The sequence below is a fragment of the Cydia fagiglandana genome, chromosome 22 (assembly GCF_963556715.1).
Source record: "Cydia fagiglandana chromosome 22, ilCydFagi1.1, whole genome shotgun sequence".
Taxonomy (NCBI): domain Eukaryota; kingdom Metazoa; phylum Arthropoda; class Insecta; order Lepidoptera; family Tortricidae; genus Cydia; species Cydia fagiglandana.
Genome location: NC_085953.1, coordinates 12972829 through 12990956, shown reverse-complemented (window position 1 = coordinate 12990956; position 18128 = coordinate 12972829). Strand labels below are relative to the sequence as shown.

At 35.3% G+C, this 18128-nt stretch overlaps 1 protein-coding gene across 1 annotated transcript in view; it reads right to left on the bottom strand.

The window, feature by feature from the left end:
* Positions 1-648: 648 nt before the first annotated feature.
* Positions 649-18128, bottom strand: part of LOC134675418 (forkhead box protein P1) — an 85768-nt gene continuing 68288 nt past the window's right edge. The window contains exons 12-18 of the mRNA XM_063533663.1: positions 16472-16548; positions 16097-16198; positions 15316-15461; positions 7644-7719; positions 7308-7402; positions 4962-5104; positions 649-4245 (exon numbers count right to left, since the gene is read on the bottom strand). Of these exons, the coding sequence (XP_063389733.1) occupies positions 4085-4245; positions 4962-5104; positions 7308-7402; positions 7644-7719; positions 15316-15461; positions 16097-16198; positions 16472-16548 (800 nt within the window). The 3' untranslated portion in view covers positions 649-4084. The remainder of the gene's footprint in view (positions 4246-4961; positions 5105-7307; positions 7403-7643; positions 7720-15315; positions 15462-16096; positions 16199-16471; positions 16549-18128) is intronic.

Genomic DNA, 18128 nt, shown 5'->3' with positions numbered 1-18128 from the left:
AAAAAAAAATACCAATATCAAAGAAAGTAACGACGTCCCAATCGTAGCAGTTCAAAACTATCTATAACATATGGTAGAAAATGCGTAAGGGCATTAAGTTCGCCTTTTGTACATTAAGTTTTTCTTTTGTGCAACAAAGTTTATAAATGTCAAGGTAACATGTATAACAACTTATATGTCGATATTTTATTTTTCACTCGTTTTTGCCAGGAAAAGTAAGGTCTGAAATCAAACCATTACGATAATATTATAATTTTTGTGGATGTTTTTTGATCTGTAAAGCGCGAAGTAGCCTAAAACTAGAACTGCAATTTTTGTTTATTAAATTTGGCAATTTCAGCACTATAGTTCGTTTTTTTAGCATTAGAAAGAACTTGAAAGAAGATAAGCGATCTTGACATGTCTTTTAATTGAAAAACGCTTTTTAAAAATCAATAACTGTTACTTATGAAAGCAGCAAAATATAAAAGAATGTATTAGATTCATAATTGTTACATATTTGCCGTAACTTATTTTTAAAATATGTTTTTAATTAAAAGATACATCAAGATTGTTTACCTTATTTCTAATGCTAAAAAAAACGAACGAATGCTAAATATTGTATTCGAACAATTTTTTTGATTTTTATGCTTAAATAAAACAAACGAATTAATTGTAATGATTTCGTTTAATACAACACTAATTAAGTATAATTTACAATGATCAATTTTAATGTAGGTACGCTAGGCCAGCACGGCCGGTGTTTAGGTACTTGGGATAAATTGAGAATCACACATACATAACAACTCAAAACAAGAGACAAAGTATGAAATAAAAATACCCTGCCATCAACAATCAGATAAATGTATACGAATAGAAAAATAATGTAAAAATGGTCGATAGTTTATGTAGGTATACACAGATCACAACCGAAATTATGAAACGGGTTTTATTTCAGCTATGTGTTTATTCTCAATTTATTGTGTCGAAGTCTATTCAAAGGTCCCACTTCGTCGCTTTACAATAAGAGCCTGATTTGAGTGATTTGCTTGTATCTTTATACGAATAACCTGTCTAAGCGTCCTTATGGCAGACAAAGTGGGACGTTTTGCTTGGAACGACACATGTGTTGTGAATAAATAACAACAAATATCAATTCCTGCGTGAATATGGGGGGTATCATTTTGACGCCAGTACTATAAGTCAATGTCAAGTCAATGGACTTGTGATGAATCAAAGTCCTGGGTACAATTAATTACTTTTATTCTGCTCCAAGTTCTTACTTCAACACTTTCGACATTGTTAACTTAACACGCAGTAAGCCTTCCTACTCAATGTTACCGGTTCAAGCGCCAAAGCGAGAATTATAATTACAATTTGTCAATTTTATTATTCCTATCTGATGTTATAAAATGTTACAAAGGTAGGTTTAACATAAACTGTTTCTCGTTTAACATTATAATTATATCCTTCTTATATCGTTATATACTAACGTTATATGTTACCGTTATATCATTCCGGTTATAGCACACTTAAAATAAGTACAATTAAAAATTGATATAATAAAAATATTAGATAGGTAGGTATTAAAAGTACTTAGTATGTTGACAAATGTAATATTTTTTGTACTTAAATTGCACAATTTATGTAAAGATTTTTTGTTCTTAAATAAAAAATGTCCGTTGTATCAAAATTGCTGGTAAATATAGCAACAATAAGTAGTTATTGTTTTCCACGAACGTCACATCAATATATATATAGTATTAGCGTCAAAAAAACATAGCACAACTGCCAAAACAGAGCTCATGCGAGCATGCGACTAACTTAAAATTTGTCTTAAAGTAAAACTGTTAGGCGTGCTATACCCCCCTTTTTAATTACATAAATAAAAAAGTTTTTTGTACTTCACTGCTCCAAAAAATGCATAAAAATATACAAAACAAAATTTGTTTTTAAATGTGCCTGCATTTATTTTACTACTTATTCAAGTTATTGCAAAATGGAATATACATTTTACATACACATCGAATTACAGTTCTAGATATTATAAGTATAGGTATACATACTTAACCGTGATATGATTCAACCCTTCTTGAATTTATAAATAACTAGAGAAGGTATCTTTAGTATGATTTTCACTGAAAGTTTGCGTCATACTTAGGTTTTTATCTCAAATTCAAACGCTCCTTAGGCCTCGTTTATATACATGCGGAGCGGCATGTAAGTTTTAAATAAAACGCTATCGCGTATGAACGCTCCTATACAACCCCATATTACAGAATTTTTAGCTCAACGCTCCACGTGTGCATAAATGCAGCCTTAGAGACACGAATAAAATAAGGTATTCATTACTCTTATAAACAGTATATTTTTTAATAAATCAGAGACAAAATGCATAAATACAAAATGCAAGAACACAACAGCGGAAAAAAAATCTAATATAAATGTCGAATTACAGTTTTTTACTACTAAGGTTTTTCTAAATTTTCTACAACATGAACGATTTAATATCCAATATTAAGATATATTTAATAAGTAAACGTTTACACTCGTCTAGAATTACCATTTTTAACAATTTACAACTCATGACAATCATGATAAATATTTACAACCTAAACTACAAAAACAAACGTAATTCAAGACCAAAAAAAGTAAGAAAGTTGCCACTTTTTTACTAGCGCGTCTTGTATTTATGTAAAAATAAGTAACTAAAAGTACTTTTTTAAATCGTAGGAATAAAATTACTAATAAATAAATTATCTTAGCGTGATTATTTATCAAAACGAATTTACAATTTTACAAACGAATTATTGCAGTGTCAACATTGTCTTACTTTTTTTGGTTTTCAATTACGTTTTGCAGTATAGCTCTTAGTTTATGAACTAAAAAAACAATTCCTTGGAATAAAGCAAGCACAAATGTACCGCGCGGTACAAAAATAAAACTTCAGATCATTTCCTTAAATTAACATATTATAAATCAATTCCGTAGGTACAACAATATTTTGTAAAGCGATGAGCAAGCACGGAAATGAAACTATTTAAAAAACTATTGAAAATCGGCGGTAAAATACAGACGTGAAGCGCCAAAAAAAGTTTTTGTCTTTTTTCGCAAAAATTGTTTCACATAGTTGGTCTCTCCTCGTCCTGCCCACCGCCAGTTTAAGCCATTAAAATTTAAACCAAATTGTTAGGAAAATAGAGTTGCTTTTCCTTTGGTTAATAGTGTTCCGTGAACAAAGTTTTGCACGGAACACTAAAAAGTATTTTCAGTGTAACCTCAACCTATTCAGGCTTTTTATTCATAACTTGCTAAAAATTTAATAAGTATGTCATTTAAAAATCACATTGGGCACGACGAGGCTATGTAAAACACAGCACATGAATTAAAAAAAAGAAAAATGCAAAGTAAGCTTTTATAATGAACCAAAACGCTTAGCGTTAATATTAAAACTTTATGTACCATTACGTTTTTCTAAACAGTCCAATACACCTACTTATTGTTCGTATTATTTGTATATTACAAATAATGATTAAATATTTTTAAATATTGATATGGACCTTTTAAGGTTATTTTATCGTTGACTTTTTTGATTATTTAGCGCAATTCGTTTCGTCTAAAATTTCCTAACACTTAGCCTATAAATAGAGGACCTAATTTCTCAATTACCTTACCTAGAAACTTAAAAAAAGTAAAAACATAGCGGTGAAAAAAATATAAACTATAATACTTCAAAGCCCGTTAAAACCGGGTCGGTTTAAAAATTAAACAAAAAAATATTTGGTTACTTTCTAACTTATAAAAACCTCCCGAGATCTTTAAATATAAAAATCCAACAATGAACACATACACGCAACCGCTTTTAACTTGAAATAGAACTACACCCGTAAGTATAAAGTATTACATACTGTGATAATAATTCTAAACACTAGCCGGCAACCTAATTATTGCTTCAAGAACAGCCGGCAACCAGAATTGTCCATCACTAGTTCTTGTCAACCTTCACTTTTATTTCTCTGAGGTTTAGGGCCTCGGCCTTTATGTGTGAGGCCGAAATCCGGTACCAAAATTGTCCAGTCACTACTACTTGTCAACCTCTTTCTTTTTACTTATCAGATCTCTGTTCGTTGAGTGAGAGGTTTTCGGCCTCGTCCTTTATGTGGGAGGCCGAGGGCCGGTACCGGTCCTCGGGGCGCGGGTAGTCGTCGTAGGGGCTGGTCTCACCGGAGCGGTTGCTTGAGGACTCCTTTGTGGAGTTTGTATAGTCTGAAAATAGAACAAAATTTGTTTAAAATGGTAGTGAGTTATACAGTGTATACCTATTAGTTATATGAAAAAAAGTTATGTACAGTGGTCTCCCTTAAAATTGAAAATAAGGAATGTTCAAGTGGAAATTCAATTCGAGTGTTGAGCTCTTACAGAAGTAAAAGAAGGTTCCAAATTCAAATACAAAAAAAATGCCATGGATCTTACAAGGCCAGTAGTTGTAGTTTAGGGGCTGTCCATAAAATCATCCAAAAATCATGCTTCGAATGACTCCGTTTCCTCCTACGTCGTGCTACCATCATCCGATGTCCAGACCCCCCCCCCCCCTAATTTGAAATGACGTAATTTATGAATAGCCCCTTATTATGCAACACGGCCCTGGTATTATTTTTGTGTTTTGCTATCTGATGGGTGATGACCGTTGGCCAACCGGACCGTTATAACGTGCATCATACTTTGTAGTCCGTTTTTTTTAGCATTAGAAATTAGGTAAACAATCTTGATGTGTCTTTTAATTGAAAAAACACGTTTTAAAAATAAGTTACAGCAAATATGTAACAATTATAAATCTAATACGATCATTTATATTCTTCTGCTTTCATAAGTATTCGTTATTGATTTTTAAAAAGCATTTTTCAATTAATAGACATATCAAGATCGCTAACCTTCTTTCAAGTTCTTTCTAATGCTAAAAAAACGAACTATAGTCCAGTTACCTTTGTTAGAGTAGTCGGAAGCCTGCATCTCGTTCTTGAGCGCGTATATGTTAGGTTTGATGTCCTGGTCGGCCCCGCTCAGGTCTTCGGCCTTCACCTCGTGCGAGCTGCTGCCTCCGTAGCCGTTCAGCATGGACGGCCGGCTGCAAGTATCAACATCAAAGTCTCTCATCATTGGCCTATTTTTAGGGTTCCGTACCTCAAAAGGAAAAAACGGAACCCTTATAGGATCACTCGTGCGTCTGTCTGTCTGTCTGTCCGTCTGTCACAGCCGATTTTCTCCGGAACTACTAGACCAATTAAGTTGAAATTTGGTACACATATGTAAGTTTGTGACCCAAAGACGGAGATGTAACGTAAAGAAATTAATTTTAAACATGCGGGTCACTTTTGGGGGATAAATGAGAAAATTTAAAAATAAAGTTTCTCAAACTATATCGTGTTAAATATCAAATGAAAGAGCTTATTGTAAGGATCTCAAATATATATTTTTTTTAATTTTCGAATAAACAGTTTAGAAGTAATTCAAGAAAATAGGCAAAAAATGACCATTCCCCCCCCCCCTTCATCTCCGAAACTACTGGGACTAAAATTTTGAAAAAAGTACATAAAATAGGCCTATACCTATAGATAACAGGAAAACCTATTAGAAATGTACAGTCAAGCGTGAGTCGGACTTAATTACTTAGTTTTTGATCAGAATCCTACGGATTTTTTAAAGACATTTCACTCACGTTTCACATAAAAAATACATTGTTAAAAATTGTGTAATGTACGGAACCCTTGGAACGCGAGTCCGACTCGCACTTGGCCGGTTTTTTTTTCATCAACCATATATTAAAGATAATTTTAAACTGCTACGAATGGCACGTGCGTCGTACCTTTTTTGATATTAGTATTTTGTAAGTACCTACTTAACACATGTAGTAAGGACAATATGTATCGATTTGAAACTTCTGGGAATTTGAAAATTAGCGCTCTTCTATTTATTATAAAAAATTAGACTTAACGATGTTTCACTTTGTAATGCACCCGTTTTTGCCTCGATAAGTTATCTGTCTGGATATGACACATACACTTTAAGTTTTTATACAACATTTATATTGATTCTTACTTGAAATAAAGAGTATAAGAAGGGCAGTATTATTTAGGGTACATCGCCAATTATTAGCCAGTTTTCAATTACTGGCCACCTATACTAAAATGAATTCTGTGTATAGGTGAATAGAACTCATTTTTGTAAGAGGCGGCCAGTTATTGAACGAGTGGGTTGTGGATAAATTTCAGTTACTGGCCATTTTCCTTATACTGAAAATGAGTTTTATTTATCTGTAAATAGAATTCATTTTTGGAATAGGTGGCCAGTAATTGAAAACTGGCTAATAATTGGATTTTCGTACCTTATATACTAAAATGAACTTTGTTCACCTATAAATAGAAATCAAATTAAGTGGCCAGTAATTGGGGGGTGGCTAGTAATTGGCGATGTACCCTATTCATCAAAAATGTAAAATTATAAAAGATAAAAACAGAATGAGCAACACCAAACAGATAGCGCTAGTGCAGAGTGGAGGTAGACGGGTTAGGTAGGGCTGCACCGTCATTGAGACCGAAGAAATGTTGGCCTGTAGGTTGCTGGTTCATATACGGCTTGAAGGACCACAATTTACAACAGTGGGCAGGATAATGGCTCCTCTACACGATGGGCCAACGCCGGCCACTCCAAGGGACGCATTTATGCGTTAGAGGGAGCAAGTGATATTGCTATCTCATTCTACCGCATGGCTGCGGCTGCTTGGAGTGCCCGGCGAGCCATAAAGAATTACCCCCTTACTTTACGGCCCTGATTTAGTTAAATTATGTTTTATGCCTTTCTTAAATACCTGTATACATAAGTCAAAATGACAGATAAAGACGAAAGATTATTTGTTAATTGAGGTTTGTAGCGCGTTAATGAATAAGGGAGTTAGAGATTGGGTCCTAAAATATTGTTTCGAGTCATACAATTTTCAAATTGCCAGTAATTCTGAAATACAAATGATAATCGAATGACCACCCCAGAAACTAAAAATAAAACAAAAAAACGTTTATTTCGAACGTACGCTAGTAAGTTGCCTTTTTTTAGTTACATGATTTCTAAGTGCTTTCTAAGAAATTTGAGTTTCGCCTATATAAATCCACTACTATAAAGGGGCCCACTGATCAACAGTCCGCCGGACGGCATCGGCCTGTCAGTTGTTCGGAACTGTCAAAATGTTGTTCTAACTGACAGGCCGATACCGTCCGGCGGACAGTTAATCAGCGGGCCACTAACACGCAATTGCCCACTTCAAGTAAGGCTCATACCTGTACTCATCATGGGAGGAGGGATATTCTTCAGCGCCTTGCATCATGTGGTCCTCGCTCGACATGTATGACAGGTTGCATTCCTCCATCATACCCTGCAAGAACAAAAAAAATTGAATCAACTTCTGAGACTTCTAAGTGAAGGACTAAAAACTTCATTGAAATTCTTCGCGTTTGTCCCGGCTTTTCGCCAATGCTCATGGAAACTTGTAGTCCGTTTGGGAACTAATCCCAGAAACTGGCGTCAGCACTAGATTTTAGTAATTCTAATTGTAAATAATAGTCTATCTTGCAAATTATAACACGATTATAAGGTTCAACATTAAAAAAACATACCTGAAGGTTCCTTTTGAGAGCTTCACTGTAGCCATGAGGGCTGGTCATCATCGGAGGACTCTGTGCACCCATGAACCTGTCAAATTAATTACAAATGAAATTCTGGCCCTTACCACTTCAATAAAATAAAGAACATTTTTTTTACTAATGATCAATTAATAAAATTCATAATCTTTTGATATTTGTAATGATTTGACCAACATAGAAATAAAAATGTTAATTAAACATTACCCCCGGCCACTTCAGACCTCTTCTTTTACAAATGATGATATAATCATCACTACTACAATTTACACGAGTGTATGGTGTAAATGTGTACAATGTGAAGTGTCAAATTTTGATTTTCAAAGTCCAATTCGTCTGTGATCTGTGTTCATGTGTGTCGTGTGTGAGAGAAAGATAAATAGAATAAAATGGAAAGATAAAAAGTTAAAAAAGGCAAGCTTATGAAAAAAGAGAAAAAAGGTTAAATAGCATGCGACAAAAATGCACAAGCAAAGCGTAAGAAGCCAAGACAGTCAAGCTACTACATAATCGGGATATACATGCTGATGACAAAATGGATTCGAGAGAAGATAAAGATCTCTACAATCTTACTTGGGTATCCAACGACGATCCTTCTTACAATTCATCTTACAACATGCATATCATCGAGACAAACATCGTTATCATACTTAATTTGGTAATGGTAGTCGATAAAATTAAAAATATCAGAAATTACAATAGCAACATATGGATTAAAGCTAATATTAGACAAGTCACATAATACCGTGATGTTAAAATCTATAGCAAAACAATCGGTTATAGCTTTGCACTCTAGGAGTCTAATAATTGTGTTATGTGCTTACATTCCTTCGTTTCTACCTACAACTATAAAATGTGGTGCTTAATTTTGTTTTGAATTAGAAGATATTTCCATTCAAAATGAATCCACCGATGTAATGCAGACTTATTCATTTACTGATATTTACTGATAATATGCGCAAACAAACGAGTTAGTATTAAGAAACTTAGAAGTGTGAGCACATAAAGATATTATTTTTAACTATGTATAATAATTTGGAACAATCACGTGTCTCTAGTTATACATTCTAACATGACATGTTGATTAATCTAAAGCTTTACAGTGATACACTTTACAAAATTGTCAAAAACATCGAACTAGTTTCAAAAATCAAAAATTATCACAGCTACTGTTTTAGATGATAATTTCTGATCGTTTATAATCACACGTATACTTTTTTTGGACGCGATCGCCCAACGATTCTCACATGTCAACATTATTACAAAAAATTTAAAGATTTACAAGATCGTATTTGCATTTTAACAACATCTCAAAATATTTAAATTTACATTCAGATCAATATAATTTTTGAGTTTTAGCTTTTTTCTACAATACGCAAATCGTCGTCGCGATTCAGCAATTCGATTTTACTATCGGTCGGGAATATCATCATGTCTCAATTCTTGGGGTCAGTCGTCAAGCAAACCCCGGGCTCCCGTGAGCCGTGGCAAAATGCCGCCGGTACAGCGCGAGGAAGATGTGATCTACCGTCTCATGGACATCATATTTAAATCTGTTGAGCCATCAAAATTGCTATATCCGACAGAGAAAAAAGCTATTATTCCCTATCCCGTTCGTTGGACGGTCGCATCGCAGCTCGATGCGGAGGCGGGGGCGGGGGCTCCTTACTGTGGGGGCGCGGCGCCGGGCGCGGGCGCGGGCTCGTACTTGCGCGGGCGCCCGCGGCTCAGGTGGCGGCGCTTCACGAACTCCGCGTCGTCCACCATCCAGAAGGACCCGAAGTCGTCCTCGTACCGCACGAAACATTTGTGCAACGAGAGGTTCGTCCGGATTGCGTTCTACAAGTCAACCCGATTAGTAGCTGACATATTAAATAAAAAAACTTAGAGTATAACGCTTCCATCGTTAAAGTGGTTGACGATGGAAACGCGTCAGATCGTCGTGGAGAAACGATTGTCATGCAGGATGGCCCGGAGGTCCCGGAGGGAGTGACGGGAGTGAGGTTAGTAGGCAAGCGAGAAATGTTACCACCGTTGCGCTGAAACCCACGGACACACACAAATAACGAAACCTAAATACAGAAAATGTACATGACCTCACACTTCGTAGCAATATAACCGATGATGAAACAGAACTAGTGATTTAGAAATATGAAAAGATTACAAACAAGAAAATTTTAAAATGTATTTATTCCGAAGCAAGTTGGTTAAAAAACTGTTTACAAAATTACAAATTGATGTTAATGATTGTAGTACTAATATTTTATCCATCGGTTATAACTCTACTTACAATCATGAATTCAAAATTAACTACACAAAAATTACAAATCCAAATCTGAAACGAGACCAAACGTTTATTTACACAACAAGAGTTAAGTATCTCTAGGTTAGATAGAAAATATTTAGAAGATTAAAATGTTAGATTCCAAAACTTGTGGAGTGTTCCCAATGTGTTTAATTGTGTTAGATGTCAGATATGGTGTATGAATAAGTGTTCCCCCCTCCCCAGATTTTTTTATTTCAGTTTATAATGGATCTTTTTAACTTTTTTTGCATAGGTACCTTACTTTTTTGGTATTATTACAACTTGATTATATAGGTACTTCTGTAGTGTATTTTTTGGAACTGCTGTTATTAAGCTTGTAGGAAATTGTAATGTCTAATAAAATTATGGGCTGCACAGTAGGTTTTCTGTTTCGAGCAGCAGACATTGTAATTGTAATTTAGTCAAAATACTGGTTTGTTCAAGTATTAGTATAACAATGTTATTGTTGCTCTGAATTAATGTTGCATCTGATGTATGCATCATTTATTCTGTCTGTGTAAGTGTAAAATATAAGATGGTGTCAGTGTATAAGTTTGTACTGTGAAATTATTTGTATTTAGTATGTATAAAAGTGTAAAAAATAATAAAGTGTAATTCTTGTGTCTGAAGATCTAAATAAAAATTTTAATATGTAAAATGTAGATCGTGTATTTCGAATGTAATGTATCTTTTCTTCGTAAATTAGTGTAAAGGGTAATTCATTTTGTGTCAAATGATGTTAGTGGAGTAAGATTTAGCCCATGTATCTGTAGCATTGTATCAATAATTATTTATTGAATTCCGTGTATCCTATAGGTACGTAAGTATTTTGAAATTGAATTTAAAAAAACAATTGTCAATGTATCATGAAATAGTGTTGGCTATATAAATATGTGTATTTGTGATAATGTAATAGTGAAATGTGTAACAGTTATCTATTTTAAGAGTGCTATTACATTTCGGGGTTGAGCGAGTTTAGGTATTTTACGCGCTGCGGCAGGCCGTGCGAGCTCAGTATTCCGATCCCTTCTACCACACTCGCACTACAATGATGGATTAAACATTCTTGATCCTTCGCGAAGCATATTGAAATCAACCATAACAACACTAACTGTACTTAACTTATAAAGTCCTAAAACTGTTATTTGGTAAGTACGAAAATACTAAATGCAGTGCAAATGTACATAGGGGCTGTTCATAAATTACGTCATCTATTTTTGACCCCCCCATCCCTCAAATCATTCAAAAATCATGCTTCGGATGACTCTGTTTCCTCCTACGTCATGCTACCATCATCCGATGTCCAGACCCCCCCCCCCTCCTCCCATTTGAAACGACGTAATTTATGAATAGCCCCATACTCGTACTTATGAACGTATATTACTCGAAAGAAATTACAGGTACTCGCTTATTTACAAGAAACAAGTTACAAGAAACTGAAGATACACAGGGTCTGATGATGGAGCTGGAAGGTGGCCACGGGTACCAGTCTATCATGTAACTAAACCACTTCGTGTTTGGGCTCGTTTGATTCGTCTCAACAAGATCTTTGACACTGAAGATACACAGGGTCTGATGATGGAGCCGGAAAGTGGCCACGGGTACCAGTCTCTCATGTAACTAAACAATTTCGTGTTTGGGCTCGTTTGATTCATCTTAACAAGATCTTTGACACAAGACAGTACTCAGGGTCTGATGATGGAGCTGGAAGGTGGTCACCATTACCAATCAACCATACAACTAAACCACATCGTGTTTAGGCTCGTTTTATTCATCTCAACAAGATCTTTGACACTATATAGGTGATACTCAGAGTCTGATGATGGAGCTGGAAGTTGGTTACCGGTACCAATCAACCATGCAACTAAACCACTTCATGTTTAGGCTCGTTTGACTAGTCTCAACAAGATCTTTGACACTAGGTGATACTCAGAGTCTGATGATGGAGCCGGAAGGTGGTCACCGGTACCAATCAACCATGCAACTAAACCACTTCATGTTTAGGCTCGTTTGATTAGTCTCAACAAGATCTTTGACACTAGGTGATACTCAGAGTCTGATGATGGAGCTGGAAGGTGGTCACCGGTACCAATCAACCATGCAACTAAACCACTTCGTGTACTATCTCATGTAACTAAGAACTTGTGTCAAAGATCTTGTTGAGACGAATCAAATGAGCCCAAACACGAAATGGTTTAGTTGCATGGTTGATTAGTACCGGTAACCACATTCCGGCTCCATCATCAGACCCTGAGTACTATCTTGTGTTAAAGATCTTGTTGAGACGAATAAATCGAGCCTACACACGAAATGGTTTAGTTGCATGGTTGATTGGTACTGGTGACCACCTTCCGGCTCCATCATCAGACCCTGAGTACTATCTTAAGTCAAAGATCTTGTTGAGCCGAATCAAACGAGCCCAAACACGAAGTGGTTTAGTTGCATGGTTGATTGGTACCGGTGACCACCTTCCGGCTCCATCATCAGACCCTGAGTACTATTTTGTGTCAATGATCTTGTTAAGACGAATAAAACGAGCCTAAACACGAAGTGGTTTAGTTGCATGGTTGATTGGTACCGGTGACCACCTTCCGGCTCCATCATCAGACCCTGAGTACTATCTTGTGTCAAAGATCTTGTTGAGATGAATCAAACGAGCCCAAACACGAAATGGTTTAGTTGCATGGTTGATTAGTACCGGTGACCACCTTCTGGCTCCATCATCAGACCCTGAGTACTATTTTGTGTCAAAGATCTTGTTAAGACGAATAAAACGAGCCTATACACGAAGTGGTTTAGTTGCATGGTTGATTGGTACCGGTGACCACCTTCCGGCTCCATCATCAGACCCTGAGTACTATCTTGAGTCAAATAAATACATATAGAATGTCAGGTCGTTTCAAATATTTTAAATCCTGTCCGGTAGTTTATTAAACTGTACCATTATAAATTATAATACTATAAAAACAGTGCTAGGATCAAAGTCTCTCGTTGCGGTTTACACGCACACAGTATAGCGTTTTACACGGCGCCCGCCGCACACAATGATAAAAAACCTCGTCGTCGCCGTTGAAAATGTGCGGAGCCGACCGACACACGTCCTGCCTGTACAAGCTCTGCCGCGGCACTGAGCTGGCGAGCGCGCGTCATCGGTAATATAGAGTAGTTTTCAAAAAATTGCCAAAAAATTATAGTAGAATTTCATAAACACTAATGTATACCAACAGTATAAGCAAACGTTGCAGATTGCTTGAGTATGAAAATGACTTCGATATTAAGTAGATTTTCGTAGAAATTGACACTTGTTTCGGAGAGAAAATTGAGTTCGTTTTACTTTGATTTTCTCTTTCTCAAAGGTATGTAGGAAAAATATCGTTTGATATGCCTAAAGTACAGGGTATTAGTAATACAAAATAGCCAGGTTTAGCAGAGTAAACTTCTCAACATTTCCAAATAAGAGCTTGCCGTTCAGTGCTTCACGCGGTTTTTCGGAAACGACCATCAGAAAAAAATTCATTACTAATTTAATAAGTCCTTTTTCTAATATTTACAACGATATTTAAAAAGATAAGAAGACGCTTTTACTGGAACAAGTACTCATTGTTTCTAATAATGAGCACAAAGTCCTGAATTTCGTCGACTAGTATCATCAATTTTGCATTATTTCGACTTTTCTTGTAAGAGCGCTCTTGTTCGTCGTATAAAGGCAAATTTGTATTAAATTCAGTAGGGAGTGTAATATTTTATTTGTATTGTTAGCTTGTATTTGTGTATATTGTAGGAATGTAATAGTGTATCCGTGATGTGTAATAGTCAAAGTCATATAACTATCCCACTATTCCTGTAACTTTCAGTGTAATTAACTAATTAGTGATATTTATAGTCCGACAAGAAATTGAAGGAAATTATTGAGAACACCACCACTTCCTACGTAACTGCCACATTTTTGACGTAAATTGCTTAAACATGGCAATAATTTAGTATGGAAATTTATCAGTTCCATTTTTTTTATTTCTACTATTTTATGCTGCGTTACTTTGTATTGTGTATATTGTTGCAGTGTACGTAACTCTGTTTCAGCGTAAAAAAATATGTTTGTATGTGTGTATGCATGTGTAGGTGAACATTTAATTTTGTGTATTATAGGAATGTGTGATACGAGAACTAGCCTACAATTCATATAATTTGTATGTAATTCGTGTTAGTTTGGGCGTATCGGTGTATCAGTGTATTATGTAATGCACAAAGTCTTACAACTAGGTATCTGACAATTCTTAACCTTCAGTGTAATTTATAATAATTATAATTGTATGCCATGTAGGTAACTTTAATTTGTCTTTTGGTATCTTGTGTAATAGTTAAAGTCATGTCATGTAGTCACTTTTGTAACGTGTAAACAGTTGTATGTATTGTGTATAATCCTGAAGCAGTTTATCAGAGAAGTATGTAATTATGTAACATGTAACAGTATATTTTGTAATGTGTAATAATTGTATTTTGCGTATATAGTAGCAGTGTAACGGTGTAGTAAAGAAATATGTAAATGTGTACCTTATAGTCTATAAGTCCTGTAACCCAATAGTATTGTTTGTAATGTTTCTTGTAATGTGTGTGTATATCCAGTAGCAGTGTAAAAGTGTATTAAAGATATATGTATGTGTCATGGTCCAAGTATGTAGCTTTCCGTCAGTATCATTTATAATGTGTAACATTTCTTGTAGGTAGTGTCTTGTAGCAAGGGTAAAGAATCGGTTATCGCGGCGGGGTCCGTACCCCCGACCCCCGATGCATGGGCGCAATATGTAATTGTGATAGTCAAAGTTATATAACCACACAAAAGTATTTGTAATGTGTAACAATTGTAGTGTTTGTGTATCATGTAGCAGTGTATAAAGAATAGGTCATCGCGGCGGGGTCCGTACCCCTAGTGGATGGGCGGAATATGTAATTGTGTAATTTGTGTAATAGTCAAAGTTATGTAACTACGCAAAAGTATTTGTAATGTGTAACATTTGTAATGTATGTGTATCATGTAGCAGTGTATAAAGAATAGGTCATCGCGGCGGGGTCCGTATCCCTGGTGGATGGGCGGAATATGTAATTGTGTAATTTATGTAATAGTCAGTCATGTAACTACGCAATAGTATCATTTGTAATGTATGTGTATCATGTACCCGTACCCTTGGTGGATGGGCGGAATATGAAATTGTGTAATAGTCAAAGTTATGTAACTATCTAATAGTATAATTTGTAATGTATAACATTTGTAATGTGTAACATTTGTAATGTATGTGTATAATGTAGCAGTGTATAAAGAATCGGTCGTCGCGGCGGGGTCCGTACCCCTGGTGGATGGGCGGCGGCGCGTGCGCAGCGCGCTGCGGCCGGCGCTTGTAGAACTCGACCTCGTCCACCGTCCACACCGCTCCCTTCACGTTCTCCACGCGCATGAAGCACTTGTGCAGCGACAGGTTGTGACGCACGGCGTTCTGTTGTACTATACTAGTCTTTATTTGGTCGAGGATAAGGCTAAGGACGGGCTTTAGTGATTTGACCCCTGGCAAGCTCTGATGTCGTTAAAAAATCAAGTCTATTGTAACTTTCATTTATGATTAATAATATTTCAAACGAAGGAGATTTGTACAGTCTCGTTAGATCTGTTCCAAATTAATTATTTTTGTTTTATTTTTAAGTCAATTACATTACTGTCGAAATCATTAAAGCACCGTTTCAATTTTATATTTAACACCATTATTATAGTTATATAAGAAAATACACAATATAGTATTAAAATATAATATTCATGTTCACCAAAATTTCCGTTTAATCATATTGCACCTTATAAGTTTATAGGATAACCTGAAATTTTGGTGAAAATAAATAAATACACATAATACTTACTTAAAAAATACTACAAATACCTGTTGTCCCTAATCGTCAGGAATTATTAATAATATTAGTTCTTTTAATTACAATATTATAATAAAATTAAATAATTCATTACTCAATTATACAATTACTTCAATAATTTTTCTTATTACTTTTAGTAAAACTTTTTCTGTTTATTATTATTATACTATTGTTTTTTTTTAGAAAAGCAAATAAACAGGATTCTACAACGTACCTTCCACGTGGCAGCATTGCGTCGGAAGTAGCAGAAGGTTGACTGGAACCAATTGTAGATCTCATTGAGGGTCAGCTGCTTATCTGGAGACTCTATGATGGCCTGGAATAATTAATATTTTCATCAACTAATAGACTAAACTAATAAAATAAACTTCCCATAATGTAACCTATATGGCACTAGATAACGACCTTGTGGTACACCTGTACAAAATTCCAGAGAAAAGTTAATTCTTGATCTGGCACGCATCGTTTTATTTCATACACATCTCGTTCGAAAATAGTTATTAGAATAATAATTAATTCCGGTATATTAAATCTTGAAATTAGTAAATCAATTAAGTTTATTAAGTCAAACGCTTATGTAAATACTAACCTGTCGAATGAGCGAAGCATATGTGAACGGAGGCCGAACGTCTGCACTTTTATAAAATTCGCGGTTGCGCTGAATTTCTGAAAAATAGCAATGCATTTTAAAATACATATTATTATAATGACATAGAAAGGTAAAATTGATTTGAATAAACATGTTATGGACAGTGCCTAGATATGTTAATAATTTTATTATGATTTCAAATTAATAATCAAACTCAAAACGAAAAAGCTGCAACAGTCAATTAAAATAATACTAAGTCTAGTCTGTTTTTACTATTAAACTAAATAAGGCTGTTCTCCAAAATGAACTACAAGGTGTCCAGAAAGGATATCGGGTATTTGTTTTAGCGCCATATTCGAAACGGGGCCACAAAAGGGAGCGGGGAGGGGTTCGTGGTGTGCGCCATTTAGTGGAGTTTTAGCCACGATGGAACAGTATCGCATCGCGCACGAGCGTTTTGCGTACGAGCGTATTATCGTAACGGTGATTCAATAGTGACTGCTCAACGTCTGTATCGTGCGGAATATCATACACGCCACGCGCCAAGTGACGATAGCATTAGGAAATGGATCAGGATGTTCGAGAATACAAGTGCGACGATTAAAATTCAAAACTGTATTCTCGAACATCCTGATCCATTTCGTCACTTGGCGCGTGGCGTGTACGATATTCCGCACGATACAGACGTTGAGCAGTCACTATTGAATCACCGTTACGATAATACGCTCGTACGCAAAATGCGCGATGCGTCCCCGAGTACTGTTCCATCGTGGCTAAAACTCCACTAAATGGCGCACGCCACGAACCCCTCCCCGCTCCCTTTCGTGGCCCCGTTTCGAATATGGCGCTAAAGCAAATACCCGATACCCTTTCTGGACACCTTGTATATCTAATATATTGCAATTTTTTCTAAGGTTATGTTTTACTAATTAATACCTGGTCTACGCCGTAGGTACTAGATAAAATCGAGTTTGAGTTTGTAAAACATGCTTTTGAAGATGTTTCGAAGCATCACAGCTGTTTTTAAAACATAAAACTAAATAAACAATGATTACCTAAAGACTGAAATTGTAATACTGTTTTACCTTGTTGCACATCTAATCCAGCTCTTTCGAGCATATACGGAAGACCTTACAGAAAAAACGGGATTTATTCAACGCAAACGCAACTATTATACTTAGTAACTTTTATTAATTAATTACAGTGAGACGCCTCATTCTGTTCTCGTATGTTTCTTTTCTTTTAATGAATGTATTAATTATACAGGATATTGACTCTTGGAGACCTTATACATCTCTAAGGATAACTTGATAAACTATATAATCTTATAGTTCTGACACCTAGAGACATTTACACCTCTAAATATTATAGATTTTTTTTGTGTGTTTTTTTATTTGTATTTTGTATGTAATTCGACATTAAGAGACCATATACATCTCTTAGTAATTGTAATACGTTAGATTGAATTGTTAGTTTTATTTTATAAAATTGTTGATGTTATTATTTTTGCTTTTATGTAAATTCAATGTTGACGTGTAAAAGTGCCCTTGTGGCCTATTTGCTGAATAAATGTTGATGTTTGATGTTTGATGTTTGATGTTTGCAAAAGGAAAATACATGAATATTACAAGAATTTACAAAGTTATGATTCAAAACC